This window comes from Rhagoletis zephyria, unplaced genomic scaffold (genome assembly GCF_001687245.7).
Source record: "Rhagoletis zephyria isolate East Lansing unplaced genomic scaffold, Rhagoletis_zephyria_1.1 Rzeph_scaffold_01933, whole genome shotgun sequence".
NCBI lineage: Eukaryota > Metazoa > Arthropoda > Insecta > Diptera > Tephritidae > Rhagoletis > Rhagoletis zephyria.
The window spans coordinates 68,769-96,026 of record NW_016159017.1 but is presented as its reverse complement, the minus strand read 5'-3'; the positions used below and the strand labels follow the sequence as shown (position 1 = coordinate 96,026).

General features: G+C 35.3%; 2 protein-coding genes across 4 annotated transcripts in view; one reads left to right on the top strand and one right to left on the bottom strand.

The window, feature by feature from the left end:
• The first annotated feature begins 538 nt into the window (after positions 1–538).
• LOC108365612 (alpha-ketoglutarate-dependent dioxygenase alkB homolog 6) lies at positions 539–1,757 on the top strand. Its single transcript, XM_017619680.1, has 3 exons — positions 539–770; positions 836–1,049; positions 1,132–1,757. Exons 1-3 carry the CDS (start codon positions 741–743, stop codon positions 1,593–1,595), a joined length of 708 nt encoding a protein of 235 aa, XP_017475169.1. The 5' UTR covers positions 539–740; the 3' UTR covers positions 1,596–1,757.
• Positions 1,758–9,407: 7,650 nt separating this feature from the next.
• LOC108365611 (putative GPI-anchored protein PB15E9.01c) overlaps positions 9,408–27,258 on the bottom strand; it is a 58,453-nt gene continuing 40,602 nt past the window's right edge. For all 3 annotated transcript variants that reach the window (XM_017619677.1, XM_017619678.1, XM_017619679.1), the window contains exons 3-6: positions 22,234–22,491; positions 21,859–22,162; positions 20,655–21,314; positions 9,408–10,328 (exon numbers count right to left, since the gene is read on the bottom strand). In XM_017619677.1, coding sequence (XP_017475166.1) covers positions 9,648–10,328; positions 20,655–21,314; positions 21,859–22,162; positions 22,234–22,491 — 1,903 coding nt within the window. In that variant the 3' untranslated portion in view covers positions 9,408–9,647. The remainder of the gene's footprint in view (positions 10,329–20,654; positions 21,315–21,858; positions 22,163–22,233; positions 22,492–27,258) is intronic.

The following is a 27,258-nucleotide window of genomic DNA, read 5'->3' as shown; positions in this document are numbered from 1 at the left end:
TAAAAATGTGAATTTCCGGTCTCGGATTATTGTTGTGCGCGTCGATTGATACCCCTCTTGATTTGTTTTTCATCAATATTGGCCTCCTTTCGCTAAAGTGCACTTTTACTGTCTAAAGATGAATTGCAATTTCGGTAGCGAAATTTTGCCAATTTTGCTCACTTTCAACATCTCCAGCAAATTTCAGTAAGCATTCGATTTATATTTCATTTGTCACTATTGTACGAATATTATTATGTTAATCCAGTTTCACGTGAAGTTTTATGTTGTTATAATAAGTTTTGCCACGATTTTATATCAAAAATGCCCATTTGATAAGGATTCCTAAAATATGCTATACGGCGACTATATTTTCTGCGTTTTGTGTACTCTGTAAATACTTATTAATTGTAAATGTGAAAATTTAGTTTCAAAACGTAATTTTCACTGCTTGTAGATTTTTTTCAAAAAATTGACAATACAGTGTTCTAATTTGTCAGTGCTGCCAGTACAAATATCTGCTTGCACCATCTATCGGAAATTAGTTGATCAAGAAAACACAAAACAGAACGTAAATTGCATTTATTCAGAGAACGTATATTTATTAACATCTGCACCTCTGTTTATTTTATTTATTGTGCTTACAGCCACTATTTAACTTGTTTTAAATGGTAATGGCACAGATTTAACTTATAAATTGCAAGAAAAGTGATTATAAACTTATAAAAGGCAAAGTCCTTAAACATTACATTTTGTACAATATGGATTTTTCAGACTTTGAGATTCGTAAAGTAAGTGCGCCCATACAAAATGTATTCAGGAACAGCATAGGAATATTTAGTTATTTCTTTTGCAGTGCCCGCCGACAGCAATCTACATTCCCAATTTTATAACTTCAGAAGAGGAGCAACATGTTTTTTCTCAGATCAGTAAAACTCCAAAGCCAAAATGGACACAACTACTAAACAGACGCCTAATTAATTATGGAGGAATACCCCACCCAAACGGAATGGTAGCTGAACAAATCCCTGAATGGTTACAAATTTATGTAGACAAAATAAATAATTTAAGTAAGTTTCAAAAGACAAAATACGTATGTACATACATATATTTAAATAAGTGACTAATTGTTTTCTTTTTATTGTGGGATAGATATGTTTGAGTCACAAAAGGCGAACCATGTACTTGTTAATGAATATTTGCCTGGACAAGGGATAATGCCGCACACCGATGGACCTCTCTTTTATCCGATTATATCAACTATCTCTTGTGGTTCATATACGGTCCTTGAATTTGTGAAACTACAGAAAAGTACTTCAGACGGCACACAGCCTGATTCGAAGCATTGTAACAGTAGTAATTATACACAGCAACCAGAAAATTTCAAATTGCTTTTAGAACCTCGTAGTTTATTAATATTAAAAGATTCATTGTACAGTGGGTATATGCACGCAATAAGTGAAGTCAAACAAGATGTCCTTTGCGACCGAATCTGCAACTATGAGAACTGTGAAACCGTTCATAAAATGGGAGATATATTACAACGCGGCACACGTATATCACTAACTATACGACATGTTCCAAGAACAACTAAAATGAAATTAAAATTTTGTTAATTCTCTTATGTATATGTAATTAATGCTATCTATATACATATAAACATTGCAACCAACTAAGCTAAAAAATAGCGAACACATTTAATGGAGGCGTCAGAACTAAAAAAAAAAACATTTTCACTTTGTTTTTAATTTTGCCATGTAAATTGTTACTTTTTGCTTGTATTTCTATGTAGAATTGCTCGATTATTCCGAAAAGCGAGTCAATTTTCTTCTATGGATACGTTTTCGAGATATTTTCAATTTACCTTTATTCAGCTTAAAACAACACTTAACCACGTATGTCTTATGAACCAATTTAACAATCATAAAATTAGACACGCCAAATCAAAGCCAATGAAATTCTCGATAAACCGTACATACACCACTTTCCGATAGGACTAATACTTTCTGACAAATTAATTAATCATTCCAGTTTTTTTATTTTTTAATGAAAAAAATTAAAAGAATCAAGCTTTAACAGAAGAAAAAATTAAAAAATTACAGGTTCCGTGCCAAATTTTTGTATTTGTGCTAAAGCCTGTTCTGTTACGAAGAAAGTCAAGTTACTAATGAAGAAAATCGATGGATAAATGAGAAATAATGAGTGGTCAAATGAAAATGCGCAACGACTTTTTGTATGAAATATGAGCGGAAAAGCGTGTGACTCAGGTGTACGTGGCGTATGAGTAACCTTTTTTCCAGCTAATTTTTCATACAAAAAATCTGTGCGTATTTTCATTTGACCACTCATTACTTCTTCATTTATCACACGCTTAACTTTTTTTTTTTAACTGAACAGGCAACAATTTGGCACAGCACCTGATATTTTTAAAATTTTTTCTGTTAAAGTTTAATTTTTTTTTCATTTTTTCATTAAAAAAAAAAAAACTGGAATGATTAATTAATTTGTCAGAACCTATCAGTCCTATCGGCAAGTGATGTATATATGGTTTATGGAGGATTTTATTAGCTTTGATTTGGCGTATCTCAATTTGTGATTGTTAAATTGGTTCATAAGATATACGTGATTAGGTGGAACTACTTTTTGTTTTAAGCTGAATAACGGTAAATTGCAAATATTTCGAAAACGTATCCATAGAAAAAAAATTAACTCGATTTTCGGAATGTTGAAATTGGATAGTAAAATCCATAGAAGATTTTTGCCGTAAACCAGTGTAATTATATGAGTTTTTTATCTTTTTTTCGTCTCGTGGGACGTTTATTTTAAGATGGAAATGATTTACCTCTTCTCTTAATAATTATATAGGACTTTTATTTTTTCGTCTCGTGGGACGTTTATTTTAAGATGGAAATTATTTACGTCCTTCTCCGAATAATTATAAGGGACTTTTACTGAAATGAGACTTGTTTGAGACTGAAATTGAGAATGTACGTGTGAGATTGAAAATTTGAAAACATTTTTGTTAGGTTAGCAAACTTCAAAAATGTTCAGGCTGCCTCTCAGCGGTTTTACCTTTAAATTTTTGTATCATGATTCGTGAATTGTGAGTATTATCAACGGCCTTGTCACTTTGATAATCTGAGTATTTTCTTTCCCATATTTATACCAATGTAATAATGTTTCAAATCAAAAACCATTATCAGTGCTTGTTATTTTTTTTACTTACATACGTAGCTCGCACTAATTTGTTATTTTTTCGTTGTCTTATTTTAAATGTAATCTTGCGATTTAATAATCTAATTCTAAAGAATGTTCTTCCCGTTTTATATTTTAATTAAAATTTACTTTTAAATTTCTCATCAGATTTTACAAAAATTAGGCTTTGTGATTAGCAGGGAATGGATTTTTAGGACCTAAAAACCTATAAAAAAGGCAAAATAAAATAACGAAATGGGTTGGAAAAGGCAAAATAAAATAGCGAAAAAGGCACTAGGTATTGCAAAAAAGCAAAATGAGGCACTAATTCCCTTTTTTCTTGTAAGCTTTACAACGCCTTAAACATCTTGTGAATCCCCTAATTGTTATTAAAAACAAGAAATCTATTTAAGTGGCGAAAAGCAAAGAAAAGTGCTCTATATCTCGAAGCTCCCTCAAAAGCGGATTGTGCGATTAATCAATTAATATGAGTTATAATAAATTTAATAATTGCGCAGTCCTATTGCAAAATACGTTGAAACGAATATTTTTAAAAAGTATGCGTATCTTTAAAGAAAATTATTTGTACATCATACCCTCTGAAGGTATTATATTCTTTTTTGGTTTTAAAAACTATATTATAACATCTCATTTTTTAAATAAAAGATTTGTTATACCGATTTCATAAATTTTATTTAAAAAATAATAATTGGCAATTTTTGGCGATTTTTTTCAGAAATTGCGCTTTTTTTAAACAATCTGGACACCCTGGTCCGGGACCCTTTTGTGGGTTCAGCCATAGTGATGTGCTGAATTGCCGGTACGTAATACTTTCTTTTCGGTACCCAATACCGATACCAAGAAAAATGCTGTGACGGATGGAGAAGCCTTTCAGGCCTACAAAGATATCATCGTCCGTTTCATCTAAAAAAATGTTTCAAGTGAGAAATTGTGGCGGAAAATGTATGTACGAGTATATATATTTTTGATTTGAATCAGCATTAAAAGCTTTACTAGCTCCTACACTATGCTTTTGATTGACTAAGCTCTACCGAACCACTTTTATTTTTGTTCTGTATGCGTTCCTGTTGAAAGCCTAAACATTTCGGTACCGAGTATCGAAAGTATTGGATACTTTTTAAATCGGTAACGAGTATCGATCAATACTTAAAATTATCAAGTCAGCACATCACTACTCAGCATAGCGCACCTAGAGGGCATCATGAATAACTGGGTAGATAAAATGTTCAAAAAGGTCCATCAGGTCCATCAAAAGAAGCTTCAACGAAACTACGTAACTTAGGCAGAGAGGTCCTTAAAACTCTCACTGGGTACCACACCCTTGGTTACCACCTCAGTAAAATTAATCTTTCTGAAACAAATGGCTATCAGCCAGAACACATTCATTGTGAATGTGACGCTCTTGTTAGGAGCAGACTTGCTCACTTGTGTAGTGCTGCACTTAATACGATTGAAATATGGAACAAAACGCCCCTGGAATTGCTAGGCTACATCAAAAGCCTTCCCATATATGGCGGAGGGTCACGCACAATAGATAACTTTAGACCCACTGGTGGTGGCAGAGGAAGATGGAGGCTCCCACTGCATTGGAAAGACCAGGTTTAGAAGAACTTGACTTCACTTGGCATTTCCGATTGGCGGCAGTTGGCACAGACGGCCGTAAGATGAAATCATTACCACTACGGTGTTCCAGGCAAGGTAATTGGACCGGAGCCATTTTTTGGCTCAAGCATAGCGAGAAAGATCGGATGTATCAAGTGTCTTATAAATAAAACTCACGAGAGCCGTTGGTGTGGTATTGACACCTGCAAAACAGCGAAGTGTTTCCTGAAAACGCCTGTGACAATATTCCTTCTCAGACAAAAAAGTAGTGAACTACGGGGCACAATCCATTGGTACGAATCCACTCTGTACATCTTGTTTGGAGGATATGGATAGTACAAAACATTTTCTCTGCCGCTTCCGGGCCTTCGCCAGATTTAGGGATTGGATATATTGAGAATGGGTAAGATACAATATCTTTTCCCCAACAAACTACTGCTTATTCATAAAATAGTCTGCAGGGGAGCAATGAATATATCCTTTTTCTCTAAATCCTGTCACTATTTTTCTTTTGTTTATTTGATGTTCATTATTTTTCCATAAACGTGTAGCTCACCACACCACCAACCAACACCACCAACACCACATAAATCCAGATTTCAAACTTTGTGCAAAAATTATGAAAAATCTGCAAAGTTTCAGCTAGATTTTCAACTATTCCATACAAAAAAAGAGAAAAATCTCGAACTTATTTTGTACGGAAAAAAATTTGTAATGCAATCAGAAAAAAAAAATTATTAAAAATCAAAGCGATTTTTTAGCAACTTAAGACTTGCACATTATTGCACTAGAATTTAATGGGTTATTAAACTGCATACTCAAAAAAATTCTAAAAAATCTGAATAAAAAGTTAAAAATTTAGCTGAAACTTTGCATATTTTTCATAATTTTGGAACAAAGTTTGAAATCTGGATTAATATGGTGTTTGTTATATAATGAGCTAGACTTTTATGTAAAAATAATAAACATTAAATAGAAACGAAAGCAAAATAGCCAAAATTGATCAAAATGTAGCTGGCTTAATTAGCTGATCACAAGTGTAAGTGTTTGGAAAAATCGTATTCGGATTTTCCGGCCACCCAAAATTCTATGCTAAACTATGTATCGACAATCTAAACCGTTGATGGTTGTCGATGGTTTGCCAACCCTAATACAAACATACAAAAAGATGAAATGAATTAAAATTCAAAAGATTTAAATAAGTTTTATTCCCTAAATGAAAAAGTGATTACATGTACATACATACATACATACATATGTGCGTACTACATACAATACGTATTAAAAAATATTTTAGACTTATGACGCATATTTATAATAGTCTCTTAATTTGACTTACGGAGCGGTAGAAAATTTTTAACTTAAGAGCTACATACACACATTATTTATCTTGAAGAATATTGAACAAATTTTGGCATTTTGCATGAAGCGCATAAGTATGTACACTTATCCATAAAAATAATATTCCTGTACTGACTAGTAATAAATAACTTAGCAAAGCACTGATAAATGTCTAATAAGTTCAAATATGCTTTTTTTAAATATTAGTTGACTGCCTTTTTATTTTTATTTATAAAATGGAACCAATATATTAAAATCTATTAAAATTAAGTACACTTATTTATGCATATGTAGGTACATGCATACTTATATTTATTTATGAATTTTATGCAATTTAATTAAAAAAAAAAAGAACTAGCATATTACTTTCCATAAATTGACTAATGTGCATTTTCGGCTGAAGAGTTCACACAACTTACCGTACCAGAACAGTTCACCCATACAATAAAAAAAAAAAAACAGACGCATTAAAAGCGCATAGAGAAATCTACTGGTTAAGCTTTGCTTTAAATTTTTATATCGGAGTAATTTAAGTAGCTACCGTCTGGCAGGGTAGTTATTAAAATAACATAATGGAAATGTGTGGGGGGGGAAAGGGGGGCGGGGTATGCTTACAATATACATTTTATGTATCGCTTGCAAGATTGCTGGTTATGATTTCTTTGAAACAGCAACTATTCCTGTGGAAGACAGTGATCCCTTGTTGTGTTTACATATTCAGTATATACAAGTCGTATTTTCTTAAATAAATCTTATAAGTATACATACATATATCTTTATCAAAGTTACGAAAATCTAGACTTTATTATTCTAAGGGCTTACAAACTACATAACATCAAAATTTTATAGACTATTACGAGCTCTTTTCTATGGATAAATTGTATATGATATATGTATATATGTATGTATGTATACATATACATATGTGTGTACATACACCCATATGTAATAAATGCAAGAGGGTAGATAGATAGTTGACCAGCCCCAGATACTCTAAAAATTGTATAATAGATCCCGGGGGTAGTGAGTGTGTGTGTGCTCCTCTCTTGGCCACATGTGCCCTATGCTCCTATTTCTCCGGCGTGCAACGGCCTCACGCTCCACTAGAAGGTGTAAAGGGGTCCCCTTGCCCGTATCGCAAAAGCGACACAGGTCGCTGGACCAGATTGCTAGTTTTTATTAGTGCCCTCTAAGCCTTAATAACCTATATCTTATCAGATTGTAACCTCCTAATATGCTTTTTGCCTGACGTAGAGTACAGTTTCCTTAGTTTGGTATTTTCCTTTCTGAGAATTTCCTTTTAGGTGTTGGGTCCCACTGCAAGGTCTCAGGTCCTATCGGTGTCGAGGCAGCGGCCATTCTGGCCAGATGGTCAGCTTCCTCCTTAACAGTGACCCCCATGTGGCCTGGTACCCACATCCGTCTAATCTCATTAACCTCTGCCAGAGCATTAAGCCTCTCTACACACTCTAAAACCAAGGAGGGCGCTTGATCTCGAATGCTGAGAGAGCCATAAGTGCCGCCTGACTATCGCTTAATATAAGTATCCTTTCGTTCCTATAATTCCTGCGAATGTTAACCTCAGCACACATACTAATGGCGTAGGCATCTGCTTGAAAGATGCTAGGAAACGTACCCAGGGGCACCGAAGGTTTCAACCTGGGGCGGTAGACGCCCGCTCCAATCCCCTCAGTTGTTTTGGAGCCATCAGTGTACCACTGTATTGTGCTCGTCTGTTTGTGACTCTCCATAAAAGAGGTACAACAGGTCGCCTTGTTGTAGGCAAAACAAAGCTTAAGCCATTTCTGGTGACCGAAATTTTTCTCCGGTGAAATTTTTCATTTCATACCAATTTTGACCTCTCAAAAAAAATTTCGAGTTTTTTGAAGTTTTCAAGGCTTTTTCCCAGTTTAAGGGAAACCCGTAAATGGAGAGATCTACACTATTACTCCAGCTCCGAAGAAGCTTTTTTATGGCAGAAGTACACTCGGAGGTTTGCAATTGTTTGTCGAGGGGCGATCGCTATTTGAAAAACCTTTTTTGATGTTGCTGGAACCAGAAATTGAACCATTGAACTCCCGAATGGCAGCAGGTACATCTAAACACTCAGCTACGGCGGCAAGAGCACTATTAAAGTCCGAAAAAAAACGTGCAAACGTGAATTTTCAGTGATTCTTATTTAATTTGCTTTTGATCTAAAGAAAAACTTTGAACTTATGGAATTTTGCCTTTTGATTGCCCTTTCTATTTTTTTGGTGTTGGATTCTAAGTTAAAGGGAAAGGGTGAGAAAATTGTGTGGCAAATAATTTTTGGTCATTACTTCATAAGCATTTTAACTGTATGAAAACTATGTAAAATAAAACCGGTTTACCCGGTTTTTTCGCAATTTCAACAGAAGGAACAGAGGGCTTTTTTAAATTGCAGTTTTTCGAATAACTTGAAAACCGGTTTTGGAAAAAAAGAATAATCGAATACCCTAGTACACACTCATCGTAGTTTAAAGTACAAAACCATGTATCGCGGTTCTGTAAAACCTCGTAACTGACATTTGTGCGAAAATAGAGAGATTTGCTCACCGGAAGCTCCGGACATCAAGCCTTATCTATTAATACCCAAATATCGATATTTAGATATAAAACGTAGCGATAATTAGGGATACAAGAGCGAACTGTGTTGAAATAAGACAAGTTTTACTGTCTCCTGTAAAATTTTGGCAACCTCACATACGAGGTTTTGCATTCTTTAATTCTTCTTTAAAAACGACGATATGTATCTATATTTACTTAGCTATAGCTACATATACCTATATATTTTGCTAAATATATTTACAGAACAGAAGACAATTCATGGTTTTGCTTATGGATTCATACATACATGCATACATACATACGTACATACATACATACATATGTACATATCGCCACCTGAAATGCAAAAGGCCGTAGCTAACAAAAAAAATCTTAAGTTTTCTTATCAAATCGGATTATGCAAACAAGTAATTTTTAGCAAAAAAAAAACCGACTTCAACTCTCATATAAAAAAAAAATATATATATATATATATCTCATGATCGGATCTTAACCAGATTAATATGGGACTACCTCTGAGACACTACCTTTCCGATGCAAAAAGAATTATCGAAATCGGTTGACGTGGTCCAAAGTTATGCGGTAACATACATAAAAAAAAAAAAAAAAAATTTCCGTCGAACTGATAACCTCCTCCTTTTTTGGAAGTCAGTTAAAAATACATTTTCTTAGTTACGGCTGTTTGCATTTCAGGTGACGATATATGAATGTGACGACTGCCTTAAATATAAAAAAAAAAGTTCATAGAAAATGAAACTCGAATAGAGCAAATAATTTGCCGGGATAAAACAAAACCCAAGTATGTATGTAAGTACATAAATATGTATAAGTTTGATTTTTGGATTTTGCCTTATATCTAATGAAGGATACTAAAACATACAAAAAAAAAAACAAAATATATTCGGCTATAAAAACGAAAGCTAACTACCAACGTCCGGGATGTCACCACTTCCGGTTCGTTGTAAACTTCTTCCGTTGTTTGTGTTGCTGTTACCGACACATCTGCTGCTACTTTTACAGTCTTTATTTTCTATTGGTTCAATAGTATCAGTATCAGTGTTGCCGCCAGTCACTTTGTTCGGAATTCTAGGTCCACTGGTCTCATTCTCATTATTTGTTTTCTTTTCAATGGGATTGTTACTGTTCGCATCACTTTTATAAATATTTGCGCATATTTGTAGCGTGAGGGCGGCACAGCTACTGCTGCTATCATTATTGCTGCAGAAACTCGCTTGGCGCTGTTCCTTTACGTGTTGTTGTTGTTGCGTTGGGCCTTCTTGCCTCTTCTCTTCTTGGTTTTGCTTTTCTTTGTGATTTGTATCGGAGATGCCGGTAGTACTTCCAGATTCTGTCGATGATTCTGCTGCTGCTGACGTTGTGCCTCGAGGGCTTGCTGCGTCCGTCTTGGTCGCCGTTTGCAAAGCTAGCACTTGCCGTGCCTGCGTAAGGCATGCGACACACGGGCAGGGTCCGCCTAGCTTTTTCGCCAGCATCGAACGTAATTTTAACGCAGGCCCTAACTTCATGCCCAACGCATTCAGCAAATGATCCTCGGTGAGCAGAGGCAACCCGCTGCCATCGATGCATTGATCACGAAAGTGCTGCAAGAAAAAGTAGAAAAATAATAGTATGTAGCTGTTCAGCAACAAGTATTACGGGTTTACCTAGGTAAAGATTCGATAAATCGAGACATAATTGTCTTGTCTTCGAAAACCTTAAGCAAAATTTATAAGGAAACCAATTAGTTCCTATCAGAAAGTGCGCTTTTGTAACTGTTTTTGAAGAAATGGTCGTCGCCACCACTATCCAATTTGTATGTAAACCCCTCCCTGATTCCAAAATTAGAGTAAATTTTTTTTCTTTATGGATACGTTTTCGAGATATTTGCAATTTACCGTTNACCGCTCGCTGATTCCAAAATTAGAGTCAATTTTTTTTCTTTATGGATACGTTTTCGAGATATTTGCAATTTACCGTTATTCGGCTTATGAAAAAGAGTTTCGACTTAATCTAGCATATCTAACGAACCAATGGAATAATCGTAATACGAGGTACGGAAAATGAAAGCAAATAAAATTTCCATAAACATTTAAACATCACTTTTCAATAGCCCTGATAATTTCTAATGGTGATTTCGTTTCTACCAAAAAATGTCGCCTTTTGATTGCCCTTTTATCTTTTCTTGTTCGATTCTAAATGAAAAGCAAAGGGTGAGAAAATTGTGTGTTCGTTTCTTAAAATGTCACACTCCTGTACGGCAAATAAGGCACCTTTTCTGCCCTTTGAAGCTTTGTCAGGGGAGATGGTTGCCCTGAAAATCAGATGGTTGCTTAAAACAATAATATGATGAATTGATTGAATGATCTGGACAAGGACAAGAAGGCAAAACATGCATTTTCAAAGGGGGGTTGAGTGTAACATCAAAGACATTTTGCACCGTGCAAGGGCAACACATTTTTTGGTAGAAATCACCATAAGGTGAACGAAATCAAACTGTATCAGGGAAAAATAACATATTCTGTGTTAATATTTTGCACTTATTTTAAATCTTGTAAAAAAATGAAGCTACCAATAAAGAAAATCGATAGATAAATAAGATAGTAATAATTGGTCAAATGAAAATGAAAATGCGCAAGGAATTTTTGTATGAAATATGAGTAGAAAAGAGTGTTACTGATACCCCCCCACGTACACCTGAGTAGGCAGAGTGTTTGCATTGAAAGCAAGAGATGTCATAAATGATTAATTAATTTCTCAGAAACTATCAGGGCTATCGAAAAGTGATGTACATACGGTTTATGGAGAATTTCATTAGCTTTCATTTTCTGTATCTCGTATTGCGATTATTTAATTGGTTCGTAGTTCGTTTTTAAGCTGAATAGCGGTAAATTGCAAATATCTCGAAAAGTTATCCATAAAAAAAAATATCACAATTTTCGGAATCACCGAGCAATTCTACATAGGATAGTGGATAGTGGCATCTATAGAGCATTTTCGCTGTGAACCAGTGTAATCTGTTAAGTGTGCGCATCAGCTCGAACGTCCGAACTCAGATGCGCTGTGCGCCTAGCGTAAAAATATTTACTTATTTTTTATAGTTTCAAGAAAAGTTCCATGATAAATTCGGCTGTGAATTAATGTATACGTGAATATTAGACCACCTAAAAAAAACCTCCATGAATTTTCCCTCTCTACGATAATTCTTAGAGGTCGCTCGTAAGAAAATGAATTCCTCTCTTTTGAGTTCATCATAATTTTCTAGGATCAATGAGAACGCTGCAAACTATAAGAATGATTAAACTCCATTTGAGAGTTATGCAGGCTCAAGATCTTTAAATTTTAACATTTTTTTCCAAATGTAATTGCCCCGCAAATGCTGTCATTCTTAAGTCGACCCTTTTTCAAGTGAAATTTGTTTACTACTAAAGTGACAAAGTGTGTGGTTTATAAAAGTGATATTATATATTTCTACGGATTTCCGGAGAACGGTTATAAGCATCTCCCGTTTACAAGTACCAGAAAAAATGATAGAAAATTTCACCTAAAAGCCTAAAATACAATAGCGCAGTGGCAGTGGCAGTAACAGTTTTTAAAATCAGCTGTTACTTCAAATAGGTACGTTCGTTTAAAATCTCCAGTAAAAAACATCCAACAGCAAAATTCCCGCGAAATGTCATCTGTTCTCTCATAAGAGAAAAAATATCCAGAATAGTACGCGAACAGAAAATTTGCAGAAACTTGCAAGTTAGACGAACAGCTGATCGAATTTTCATCACAAGGTGTTATCCTGACACGGTTTATTGATTAAATGAATAACTACTTAGTTCTTACAAGTTTGATTAGTCGAATTTTATCACTTTTGACTTCGAAACCATCAAATTCAATTAGCGATTTGCGTAAGTCCTACCGGCTGTTTTTGATCAGCGGTTTTTGCTGTTGGCACAAATTTTTCCAGCAGAAACTAACAGCGAACATAGTCAATTTTTTAAATTATTTAGGGTGGAAAACAAAACAGGACCTAGACGTATATTTCTTCTTATTGTGACTTTCTTCAACATACGCTTCAATTTGTTTGTGGAAGTCACTGTCGGATTTCCTATATCGACAGTGGTGTCGACTGCGTTCCGATTACGAATACTGCTTTTTCAGCCGAGTACCTTTCTAATGTTTGGAATTAATTAAATGAATTGAATAAATACATATTTACATACTTCTTTCATTAGTCAATCACAACAAGATTGTTCATTTTTAAGTTTAACGAACTTGTTGATTCAAATTAACGTTGACCAAAATGCAACCGTGTGCCACAATCCTGCTTGCAAATTCTTACAGGCAAAAATTTTCCCAGCACGAATTTGCCACTTCCCCTTCAAATGAAATGTGAAAATTGTGCTCTCTCCATGCAAGTTTTACTGGGTTTTTGGCCAAACGAACACGATTTGGTAACAATTGGTACCAACTTGTACAAGTTTTTTTGAATAGCGAACACTCTTAGTATTGGCAGTCTCTGCCGCAGCAAACAATACGGTGTTGTCAGTGACTGCTTTTTTTTGACATTCCCTTTTGTTTGTTTACATTTTTGTTGCTGCCTTTTAGGCTTCAGTGACATATAAACAGAAGTTGGCTGCGTTTCATTTATGTCAAATTCAACATGCGAAGTTTGCTGCGATGAAGGCAGAGGCAGTGAATTTAGAAGTTGGGCTAAACTGAGCAATACTGCTAGCTGCCACTGCTGTATTAGCTTCGTTCCCACGCTTTCTGGGCTGCTCCGGTAATAAGAGAGAGTAAAAATAAGTTACTCTCTAACAAGTGCCAAAAATGTCAAAACACCACTTTTCGTTCCCGGAATCAACATATCAGCTCTAAACAATGATTTTACGTGTATTTATCTTATATGGCTAATAAATTACCAAATAACTATAATTTCTGAAAATTCAGTGATATTTTCCACTTTTGTTTTTATAAAATTTGCTTTCGGATTTAAACAACAACAGCAGTTATTTCAAACTGCCCTTTCGCACATTTGTGCCCGGAGATAAAGTCCGGGCTGTTTCGTGCACAAAGAAGAAGACATTTACGATCCAAAAGTGGAACGTATTCGCTCTCTATTACCGATTTTTCTAGCGTGAGGAACGCTTTCTGGGCTNATCAGCTCTAAACAATGATTTTACGTGTATTTATCTTATATGGCTAATAAATTACCAAATAACTATATTTTCTGAAAATTCAGTGATATTTTCCACTTTTGTTTTTATAAAATTTGCTTTCGGATTTAAACAACAACAGCAGTTATTTCAAATTGCCCTTTCGCACATTTGTGCCCGGAGATAAAGTCCGGGCTGTTTCGTGCACAAAGAAGAAGACATTTACGATCCAAGAGTGGAACGTATTCGCTCTCTATTACCGATTTTTCTAGCGTGAGGAACGCTTTCTGGGCTGTTTTGGGCACCCACGGGTACCCGCGGGCTCGTNCGCACATTTGTGCCCGGAGATAAAGTCCGGGCTGTTTCGTGCACAAAGAAGAAGACATTTACGATCCAAAAGTGGAACGTATTCGCTCTCTATTACCGATTTTTCTAGCGTGAGGAACGCTTTCTGGGCTGTTTTGGGCACCCACGGGTACCCGCGGGCTCGTGTGGAACAAACCTATTGTGAATCGCTTCATTGGACACCACACTTTCTAAAAAAAACAGCTGATTTCGAAAAACTGCCGCTGCACTGCGTTATTGTATTTTGGGATAAATTTTAAGGTGCACGATATAAGCATTCCGCTTATAAGCATTTTCCGCTAACGCGCACCGAAAAATTGGTAATTTTCTTGCGTATAAGCACTGAAAATTAATTTTAATTGATTACTGGCATAAGCAAGGAGTATTAAACAAGGTGTGATTGACAACTCAAGGCGGCTCTCTTCTGACAACAAGAAATATTCTGAATATTAAAGGTAGTAAATCAGGGTCTNATACTGCTAGCTGCCACTGCTGTATTAGCTTCGTTCCCACGCTTTCTGGGCTGCTCCGGTAATTAGAGAGAGTAAAAATAAGTTACTTCTAACAAGTGCCAAAAATGTCAAAACACCACTTTTCGTTCCCGGAATCAACATATCAGCTCTAAACAATGATTTTACGTGTATTTATCTTATATGGCTAATAAATTACCAAATAACTATAATTTCTGAAAATTCAGTGATATTTTCCACTTTTGTTTTTATAAAATTTGCTTTCGGATTTAAACAACAACAGCAGTTATTTCAAACTGCCCTTTCGCACATTTGTGCCCGGAGATAAAGTCCGGGCTGTTTCGTGCACAAAGAAGAAGACATTTACGATCCAAAAGTGGAACGTATTCGCTCTCTATTACCGATTTTTCTAGCGTGAGGAACGCTTTCTGGGCTGTTTTGGGCACCCACGGGTACCCGCGGGCTCGTGTGGAACAAACCTATTGTGAATCGCTTCATTGGACACCACACTTTCTAAAAAAAACAGCTGATTTCGAAAAACTGCCGCTGCACTGCGTTATTGTATTTTGGGATAAATTTTAAGGTGCACGATATAAGCATTCCGCTTATAAGCATTTTCCGCTAACGCGCACCGAAAAATTGGTAATTTTCTTGCGTATAAGCACTGAAAATTAATTTTAATTGATTACTGGCATAAGCAAGGAGTATTAAACAAGGTGTGATTGACAACTCAAGGCGGCTCTCTTCTGACAACAAGAAATATTCTGAATATTAAAGGTAGTAAATCAGGGTCTCGTCGGCCGCTGTAGTGCAGTGGTAAGCAGTGCGCGCTTCCATTCCGCAACACCTGGGTTCAAACCCTGGTCCGACAGCGGTCGTCCCTCGGCAGGCAATGGCAAACCTTCGAGTGTATTTCTGCCATGAAAAACAGCATTTCATTTTAAAAACTTTTTAAGTATGTATTGTACTCTACAAACAATTACGAATAATTTGATACCTTAGCAAGAAGCACACCTTGCGCGTAATTTTTATTTCAAAATATCTTAATTGAAGGCACATTTGGAAAATACGTCGAAACGATCTAAACCTTTTTGTGAAATACTAGTCCTCATAAATCTGTAAAATTCTTCAAAAAATTTTATNCGCACATTTGTGCCCGGAGAAAAAGTCCGAGCTGTTTCGTGCACAAAGAAGAAGACATTTACGATCCAAGAGTGGAACGTATTCGCTCTCTATTACCCATTTTTCTAGCGTGAGGCTGTTTTGGGCACCCGCGGGCTCGTGTGGAACAAACCTATTGTGAATCGCTTCATTGGACACCACACTTTCTAAAAAAAAACAGCTGATTTCGAAAAACTGCCGCTGCCACTGGCACTGCGTTATTGTATTTTGGGATAAATTTTAAGGTGCACGATATAAGCATCCCGCTTATAAGCATTTTCCGCTAACGCGCACCGAAAAATTGGTAATTTTCTTGCGTATAAGCACTGAAAATTAATTTTAATTGATTACTGGCATAAGCAAGGAGTATTAAACAAGGTGTGATTGACAACTCAAGGCGGCTCTCTTCTGACAACAAGAAATATTCTGAATATTAAAGGTAGTAAATCAGGGTCTCGTCGGCCGCTGTAGTGCAGTGGTAAGCAGTGCGCGCTTCCATTCCGCAACACCTGGGTTCAAACCCTGGTCCGACAGCGGTCGTCCCTCGGCAGGCAATGGCAAACCTTCGAGTGTATTTCTGCCATGAAAAACAGCATTTCATTTTAAAAACTTTTTAAGTATGTATTGTACTCTACAAACAATTACGAATAATTTGATACCTTAGCAAGAAGCACACCTTGCGCGTAATTTTTATTTCAAAATATCTTAATTGAAGGCACATTTGGAAAATACGTCGAAACGATCTAAACCTTTTTGTGAAATACTAGTCCTCATAAATCTGTAAAATTCTTCAAAAAATTTTATCTAAAAGTGTGTATAAACCCTGATTTAATAATAATAGATTGGCGCTTACATATATGTTAGTGTTTGGCCGAGCTTCTCCTCCGACTTGTGGTGTGCGTGCGCCTTAATGTTGTCACACAAAGCGGAGGGACCTACAGTTTTACGCCTACTCCGAACGGCGATTGTATTTTTATGAGAAGCTGTTTTTCATGGCGCACTCGGTGGTTTGTCATTGCCTGACGAGGGGCGAGCGCTATTAGAAAGAACATTTTTTATGTTTTAATTTTTGGTGTTGGTCGGAAACTGGACGCGAACCCAGGCCCGCGAAATAGTAGTGCGCGCTGCTAACCACTAACTCAGTATCTACATTAGTTTAAATTATGACAAAAAATGTAATGGGAGGTTAAAGCCTGACTAAGTCTTTTTGTGCTACTTAATTTTTTTTTTTTAATTCGATTTTTTTTAACAAAATTTTGGTTGCTCCATTCATAGTTTACATCACTTGTGTATGCAGGGGCGGACCCAGCAGCAATTCTTGGGGGGCCATTTTTCAATGTATATCGTGTACATAAATTTAAAAATCATCGCAGTTTAAAATTTTTAGAGTTTTGTTAGTTTTTAATTTCTTCAAGTTTACGCTTTTTAATAACTTGAGTGGAATTCCAAAATTTTCTAAACATTCAAAACTTTGTTAATTTGAGAAATTTTAGTAAACTCCAATACAAGGCGAATTTATATAAGGTGGTGTTGTTTCATCAGCTGTGAGTAGCGTTTGATTGTCAAAATTTTGAATTTCGTTAGTGAGTGAGTGAAAACGTGAGAGTGTTTGCGTTTTCTGTCGCCCTTTTTCATTCGGGGAAGAATAGCTGAAATTTGACAATGGCCCGCTAAAAGCAAAAACAAAATACAAGTAATTGTTGTATTTGTTCAATCGATACCACCTTATATGTATTCGCCTTGCTCCAATAATTCAATATAATGATGAATACTAGATTTTTAGAAATTTTTTATTTTTCAAAAATTTTGAGAGTTGTCGGAATTCTAACAAATTTTTTCCAAGTAAAAGTGTCGAATATACAAAATTGATCAAACGAAATTAAAAGTTTTCGAATGTTGAAAACATTTTCATATTTCGTCTTTTTTGAAAATTTAAAAAATTTTCGTAATTCTTGAAGATTAAAAAAATTTTTGGACGTTGATGTTTTCAAAATTTTCAAAAAATTTAAAATTCTCAAACTTTGTTATATCAACACAAAATTTTGAAAGGGCCAGAAAAGTGGAACAATTTTGAAATTTTTCAAAAATGTTAATATCTTTTAGAATTCTAAGAATTTTCTATTTTCAATTGTGATGTTTCACATTTTTACATTTTAGGATAAATAAAATTCTCAAAATTTTGGAAAATATAGAAAATTTCTAAAATCTCAATAATTTTGTACATTTCAAAATATTCTCATCTTACCAAAATTTCTAGAATCTCCCGGATTTCGATAGTTTTTGAAATTTTGGGAATTATCCTAAAAATAAGAAATCTCAAGAAGTTTAATAAGATTATAAAATTCAAAATTTTGGAATTTTCGTTGTTTTCTGAACTTGCGAAAATATTCAAACTTCAATTTCCCCTACCTGTGTCCGCCACTGGTGTATGTATGTATGTACAAATATACTGAAAAGATCAGTAAGGGCATGCACTTTGGCAAAGTACATTGCAACAAGGAAATTCATCTTTAACATGTTTGATCCAGTCTTTACGGAACATTTTTGGTTTGATCACGACATATGTATGTACAATGTACACATATGTATGTATGAGTATTTAAGCACATTATTTGGTGTCATTATTTCAAATGATATTGTGCGATCTGGAAGTGCGCATGCGGAACAAGTTCATGCATGCGACTAGAGCAAGCAAATATAAGCCGTGGTCAAACCGGACAACACTTGCATCGGTCAATGTGCAACAATAACAATCACGTTTGCTATACATATTAACTTTCATGCTAAGGGGGGGACAAGAAGGTGAGTGAGTCAACTAGCAGAACAAATGACCAGCGGATATAGCGAAGGTGTAACATTGCGAATACGAGTTTACCGAAGCGCTTTTACAGAGGTGGATAACGATATCAAGTACCTGACAAGCATGTGAATAGAGGCCATAACCAGTGCAGAAAATACACTCAGTTAACTGTGATAAAGCAAAACAAAAACAAGAATAAGTCTATGGATGTACTTTAGTAAGATGAGCCAACCAACAACTATGCACAACAATCGACAGCATCTGTAGCACTTCTGATAGCAACTTCTTCTCAACTAGACATTGAAGTGTCGTCTCGTGGCCATAAATACTACATATAATTCAATATTCTTACTCAAACTGCTTTGAAATTTAGTTGAAGAAAGAGTAAAGGCATGCAATATAAAGTTCACTCAACACGGGTCGGCTTGGCTTGGCTTGGTAACGCATACTTGACGCTACATGGATGGACGATGCGCTCTAGATAGCGAGCGCTAACTGGCTCGACAACTACTAATGCTGTTTGCATAGCTGTTCCTACTGGTATTCGCTAAAGCTCAGATGCATATACATACATACAAAAATGTACATTAATACATACGTGGTACGTACGTTTGTACATACACATACACATCGCTCACTTACTCAAAGGTTGTCACAGCTCGCAAAAAAAAGACGGACGCCTAGAGCTAATGATAGAGAATTACTTGTTTACTCTATAAAACTTGCATTCGAAAATCTTCCGCAGTTTCCGCATGAATAGAGAAAATGCATCTCCATTTATTGTTTGGTGAAAAAAAAAAATCGTCGATCTGTTCGGTACTCGAATTTTTGGCGAGCACACTTTTCACGGTTAGTGGTACGAAGGTGCATAACCGGAGGGTGCTGCAGGCACCGTCATTCTATGACCACAAACACATAAGCTTCGACATTTTGACCTCACGCAAAAGAAATAGTAGAGTCCTCAGAAATCCTAGAATCCACAAAGGTCGAACTTGACGAAGGAGTTAGAACTCTAATATCCATACCAATGCTGGACAATGCATCCTGCCCTCTTTCGCGCACTAAGCGTAGATCTAAACCTCCTTGTCGGCCCATAAATAAGTCTGACCTTATTCCTCCTAAAAACGCTGGAAAAAATTCTGTACACTAAGGGCAAGTCCACGGAGACTGCACTACACTTGTTAGTACAACACATCGAGAAAGCTTCAGAATACAATGAATATGCTCTAGGGGTATTTCTGGACATTTACGAAGCAGGGATGTTGCGAATGTAGAATTTTAGACATCCGCGGATGCGAATGCGTATAACGGTTGTTTGTAACAGGCAAAACGAATCGAGATAGATATAGACAAATATGTACATAAATGATCAGAATGAAAAGAGACATCGATTAAGCGGTGACCGTCTGTCCATCCGTCCGTCCGTGCGTCTGTGCACACCATAACTCGAGTACAAATTGAGATATCTTAACGAAACTTGGTATGTGTACATCTTTTAGGCGTTGGACGGACGGTATTGAAAATGGGCAAAATCGGACGATAACCACGCCAACCTCCCATATAACGGTAGTTTTGAGAAATGCGAAAACTGCGATATTTTAGTAACTACAGCCTGCCAAACACACACCTACAGTCTGTCAGAAAAAAAACGGTAAGAAGAGGGGTTACGTTGCTTATGGAACTGTACGATGATTTTTTTTGTCAAGGGTGTCTGGCATTTTCTTCCATATAACGCATGAATAAATTCTATTTTGATATGGAAGAAAATGCCAAACACCTTTGATAAAAAAATCTTCTTAAATTTCCCTGAGTCATATATGAAATTAAAAAAAATTTAATCTGCTGGTTTTTGCTGTTGAATTTCATATATTTTTATAAAAATAAGAAAAATTTGGCATGGAAAATATATGTAAATAAAGAAACGTCAGGGTATTTTTACTTTTGACACTGACTGTACAATGTACAGTGTATATAGAATATGTTATATTATTTGAAAATTCAACTTACCTTCACGTAATCAGCGCAAATATCAATTTCACCTACAAAAGCACAAACATCTTCAACGGTCCACTGGGCTACCTCTTCACTATGAGCCCGACATTGGGGCGTCGTAACAGATGGCTTTTGGGTCGCGAGTGCTGGTGAGACACTCAAGCCAACATCGCTTAATTGTTCAGGTGTATGCGACCCTAGTCGTCTTTGTATCGCATTGCTTGAGCGAAATAACAAATTCTTTTCTGCAATAGTTAAGGGGGGAGGACTTCCAATGGATATCTTTAAGTCATCCGATTCAATACTGCTGCCAACAGTATTTAATTCCACTTTAAATCGTTTGGCCGCTGGTGGTTGAGAACTCAGGTCAAGCGGAACTGTCACCGCATTCGTTGCCCCGGTTGTTTTGTTTTTAGATGCAGGATCACTAGTTGAGTTGGTGGTTGAAATATTATTAAGTTTTTGCAAGGGACTAGGCAGGCGTGCAGATTGCGTCCCACGCTGCTGTTGCAGTTGAGCCGAATACATGAGCGCGGGCGATACAAATTGTGCGGCCTGTTGTAACGCAACAGCAAGATTGGGATGCGGCAAAATGGAGGTGGAATTTATTGACTTGACGTTTTGCTGGGGGCATCGAAGTATGGCCTGAATCTCTGCTTCCTTGGCTGCTCGTGCCTGCAACAAATTTCAAAAAGGTTACGAATTTTATCATCCGCTGATGTTTGTCTTTTCTCTGTTTCGATAATTCTCTCTGATTAAATATACCAATAACCGGTTTAGTCGACTCTAGACACAATTTAGTTACCAACGCTAGGTCTGCTAAACGCCCCAACTTCCTTTCCTAATAGCCAATAATTTTTTAAAAATAGCTTAAGTTGGCGGTGCAGCTTGATATCTTGAGCCAAGTTTTTTATAAGAACTAAATTTAGTGACAATAAGCGATTATTGCTAACTGAGTATAATTAAAAATGTCAAATGGTTTCTTCTTATAAACGCCTTACTTAATGTTTTGCAATAATCAGTTACTTTGGTATTTATTTAACTGTATACCATAGCCTTCTGCGAGCAAGAATCTTTTAATCTACATCAGAATTTTCTCAAAGCAATTTCGTAATTTTTTTTTTAAAAAGAAAGAACTACAAATACATAATCGGGGTATATTCGGCTTATGACCACAGAATTTTTAATTAGGTAACAGCTCCAGTTGATTAACACTCACCAATGTAACTAATGCTTGTGTGCTGCTCATGTCGATCAATGGCGGCGGACACACACTTTGTGAGAACGGAAGATTGCTCAAGAAGGAAGCTGCAGCCGCTGCGACCGCTACTTCTCCCGGCGACATTGATAATCTTGGTAGCAGTTGTGGCTGTGTGTCTTCTTTTGGCATCGCATTTGGCAACGCTACAACAACAGCCGATTTACTATTTCCTGTTTGTTGGTTAATAGTTTTGTTGATAACCGGAGCGGGAGGAGTTGACGCAGAAGCCTCAAAATATGTATTACGCCGAGTCGAAGAAGAGCTGAAAAGTTAAAGAAACGAAAGAGGCATTGACAAATCTTCTTGTTTCTGTACAAAGCTGTAAGTTGTTACTTAGTCGGGCTGGAATCATTATATTTAGCGGCTAAACTGCGCATAATATCGGAATAGTTGCGCGTTGAAAACTCTGGGGGATGCGCGGTTGTGTTTACATTTATTGTATCCATGTTGGGACCAATAACATTTGAATTATGACGCTCCACAGATGTAGCCTGTATCCGTAAGAGGGAAGACAGTGGAATTAGGCTTTCCGCCGACGAGATTTGCTGTGGCGAGGGTCCTCGAAATGACGAAGGTGTAGTGCTGCGTGATCTAAATAGAGATAGAGACAATTACTTATGTGTGTAGATAATTTTCCTTTTAGACCTTTTATTTAGTTTTAAATAAAATACTTAAAAGAGAACTGGATGTCGAAATCGTACTAAAGACAAATTATTTCATTCAAATGTTGGCCGCGACTACGATGTAGGTGGTCCGTTCGGAAGGTCCAATTTTCAATTACGCTTTCCAGAATTACGCGAACTACGCTAGTGTAATGTTGGCTTGCAAGTTTTGCATTATACCCGGCTTATCGACGGAGACTTTTGTCTTCACATAACTCCAAATCGATAATTTGCTGAAATCAAATGTTGCCGACATCGCGGCCTTCAATTTGAGGCAACAAAAAGGTCGTTGCAAATGTGCGACAACGCTCGTCATTGACTTTTATGTTCTGTTTGCGGCCAACATTTGAATGAAATTATTTTTTAAAAGTGAATGTCCGAGAATTTTCTTTCGGATAATAACAAAGATTACGACATCCAGTTTTCTTTCAAGTTTTTTTTATATAAAATTAAAAAAAAAGCCTAGATGGATCACTCGATATATGCGCACTATATGCATATTTCGTTGTAACAGTCAGCTTTCCTTACATTGCACTCGTATTTAAAAGTACAATAAGAAGGACAGGTGATATTTTCAAAATATTAATTTAATTTTTTGAAATTCGCGATGTCATCGATCAGGTACGAACGACACCCTCATATTTATTAGTACCAGGTTGTTCGAGCTTTGCCCGGAGTGCATATACTTTTTAAAGTTTTCAAGATTTGGATAACTTAAAAAAAATATTCAGAAAAAAATAATAAAATTTGGATTTCGATATTTATTAAATAAATTTCTTACTCCAAAATTTAGATGGCAACCGTATTCCGAAGTATGCTGGAATGAATGGTACATATCTTGAGCGTATATGTATTGTGTATACTTAAAAAAATGCTGATTGAAATTAACAAAATAAAAATTTGCATTATATAGAAGAGTGGCAACCCTGATGGAAAATATTTTCTGATCAAAGTTTTCAACAATACCTTTCATTTGATATCCATATTGCGATGTTAAATTGTGTAGAATAGCAAATAAGTGGCAACCTTACATTATTATCCTAAGGGATAACATTTTGTATATAGGGAAAAGCATTGTTTAAGAACCTTCTCTTGGTACCCATGAATAGTAATATTTTACCTTATTTTCTAAACAAAATATTAAATAAATATGCGATTCGAAATAGGTGGCAACCCTATTAAAAATATTTTTGAATTAGGAATATTTAAAATACCTTCCACTTGATACCCATATTATTACTACTTTTTAACCGACTTCCAAAAAAGGAGGAGGTTATCAGTTCGTCGGAATATTTTTTTTTTAGTTTTTTTTTTTATGTATGTTACCGCATAACTTTGGACCACGTCAACCGATTTCGATAATTGGCATCTAGATGTCCGACAATATATTATTTTTTAAGTAGGGCTGCCACCATTTTAAAGATGATAATATCTTCACAGTTAGTTGGACTAAAAATGAGTGAAATGATACGGTTTCCGTATGTGCAATAAGCTTTTAAATTTCTTTTTGTGGGGTTGCCATCTTTTTAAAAATCATTACCTTACATATGTGTACATACATATGCATTTTTTGGTTAATGACATCTGTGTTTTCACAGTTTATTCAATAATTTTTTTTTTGGTATCAAGAGCTTGGCCTATAGATGTACAATTATTTTTTTTTTTCGTAAGGGTTGCCACCTGTTTGTAAAGTCGAAACGAAAAAGTGCTAAGAAATCTTTAGTTTGAATATTTAAACTATTTTTGAGGTGTTTGAAGGAGGTTGCCACTAAATTAGTTAAAAGAATTATAAAACCTAGTAAACCCGCATGGCGTCAAAACGCCAACATTTAATTAAATTTTTTAAACAGGTGAATCCCTATTCAAAAACCTCTAAAAATATTCCTAATGATTAATCTAAACCATTTCTCACGGATGAAAGGTCTGGCATAGTGTCGGTTTTCATTTCATCAAATTTAAAATCTCCTCGTAACTTCAAAAAATAAAACCTATGCACATCTATGTAGAATTCCCGTTCTTTAATTTGACTTCTCATTTTGGAAATTCGAAATAACGTTGCAGATGTGATGACCTTTAAAAAAAAAAAATAGATGGCAACTCTAATAAAAAATATTATCAGCCTATAGTTTTCTTAAAACTCTTTCGTTTGACACTAATATTTCGATATTTCATTTATGTACCTTTCGTATAAGTAAAACGAATTCGACTTTTCAAACAGGTGACAACCCCTTTAAAAGTATTTTCAAACTAAAATCTTTCGCCTGGCGTTGTTATACATATTTCAATTAACTGATGAATTAAGTTGAATTTAATTATTTTAATCACATGGCAACTCTCCTAAATACAGTTTAGAAATAACTATTTTCAAACCCATTTCGATTGATACCCATCTTCTGACAATCCATGTAATTTATTAAATAATTTTAGCTTAATTTTTTCAACAAAAAAAAAAAAACCAAATGCCCAGCTTAAAGATTTCTTAACGCTCGTTCTTTTGATAACATATTTTAAAATTTCATATAACTTATGTATAATTAAACGAAATACCACTTTCAACTCTCTTAAAAATTATTTTCGAACAAAAATTTCCTTAAATATTTTTCGTGTGACATTGTTATAAATATTTCATGTAACTGATGAATTTAGTTTTTATACACGTGGCAATCCTCCTAAATATAGTTCTTAAATAAAGGATTTTAGACTCGTTTCCATTGATAACCATCGGTTAGTAATTCATTTAACTTATTAAATAATTTTAGTTTAGCCCTTTAAACTGGGGCAACCCGCAAACACATCAAAAATGTTATAAATTGTCAAACTAAGTGTTTCTTGAAGCTCTTCCATTTGACATCCATCGTTAATATTTCATAAAAAAAATAGTTCAATTAGATTTCTTAAATAGGTGGCAACTCTATTCAAAATATTTTCAAACTACTACCTTCTTAAACCTCTTTTGTATGACACCCATATAGCGATACCTTATTCACTTACTAAATTCCTTTAATTAAAATTGAATTACATTTTTTCAACATGTGGCAACCCTCCTATACGTAGTTAAGTTATAAAGCCGTTCTTGAACACCTACACCCTAAGCCCTTTAATTTGGTACCTCACTTTTGCAAAAACGAACGGACGGTGCGGATCTGAGGGCATTGATTAGTAAATAACTTGAGTTTAATTATTTAACAGGTGGCAACTCTGTTCGAAAAAATAAAACCTTATTGCACATCTACAGGCCAAGCGCCTTAATTTGACGAAAGTTTTAAAAAGTTTTGAAAAAGGTTATCGTTCAAAAGCAACGTTATAATATATGGGGAAAGGGGAAGGGGGGCGTACGGATTATCTGATAGGCCCAAAACTTTTGCTGGTAGCATGAAGAACATATGTATGTACCAAATTTGAAAATGATAACTTTCTTTATAGAATTTATGCCAAAAAAAAATAAATTCCGGCCAGTGTGCATTGTAGTGAAAACAATTACACGTTGAAATTGATCAGCCATGTTCTAAAATTCATTTATGAGTGCTTTTCAATCCAATTCACTTTAAGTAAATCCGAGATTCGTATTTCCTTTCCAGTTTTTCCTAACATGAGTTCTGAGCAGGGATGAAAAAGTAGGTACAATTGTATCTTTTTCCGACGTTTGATGACTTAAAGGTACATTAGGTACAGTCAGTAGATTTTAGGTACAATTATTATTATTGACCCATATTCGCTTTTTGATTTCTGGAAATATATTTAAAATGCTTTCGAAGTTACTTACAGAAATTTGATTATTTTCTCTAGACTTGTTGCACCTATTAAAAGGAATCGGATAAATTAGCAGACTTTTCGTGTTGTTGCTGGATAAAGAAGTATACTTCGCAAAGCGAGTTTTTTGTCTTTTTCAGCAATATTTTTCAGTAGTCAAAGTTAGACAAAAACAACGCTTCTCCGGTTCCCATTAGACTATAGTCTATAGATATAGGCTCAGTTGAAAAAAAAAACATAATCGTGTTTGAAGTACATCCATCTTTTGTATACATGTTTTAAATAAAATTTATAAAAAAAACTACAAATGAATTATGTAACTTTTTTTATGTAAAATCTGTCTCATTTAGGTACATATATTTTATGATATTAGGTACAATCTGAAATTTCCATTTTTCGTCCCTGGTTCTGAGTGAGTTTGAAAAGTTGAGTTGAAGTTCACAAGAAAATGTTCGGGAATCATTCACTACAGCTCTATTTTTGCAATATCCCGACAGGAAATACATATATAAACAACGGAAACGAAGCGAGACGTAAACATTATTTAATTCATAAGTAATTTTTAGCAAAAAAAAAACCGACTTCAACTCTCATATAAAAAAAATATATATATATATATCTCATGATCCACTGATCGGATCTTAACCAGATTAGTATGGGACCACCTCTGAGACACTACCTTTCCGATGCAGAAAGAATTATCGAAATTGGTTGACGTGAACCAAAGTTATGCGGTAACATACATAAAAAAACAAAAAAAAAAATAAATATTATTATAATACACCCAGCTAGATAATTAGGGCATATACAACTTGAATTGCGGGACTCTAGCCCTGTCTAGCCCTGAAAAAAGCGGATAGTTGTTAAGCAGCTTAACAAGTCAAGTTTTGAAAACGAATATTTTAGTCTTGCCACAAATCCACAAATAAATAGCCATTTTTAAATA

Excerpts from the sequence above, each read along its gene's own strand:
- LOC108365612 (XM_017619680.1), top strand. The coding sequence starts at position 741 with ATGGATTTTTCAGACTTTGAGATTCGTAAA. Across the intron at positions 771-835 it reads CAGACTTTGAGATTCGTAAA|TGCCCGCCGACAGCAATCTA; the intron begins GTAAGTGCGCCC and ends TTTCTTTTGCAG. Across the intron at positions 1,050-1,131 it reads AGACAAAATAAATAATTTAA|ATATGTTTGAGTCACAAAAG; the intron begins GTAAGTTTCAAA and ends ATTGTGGGATAG.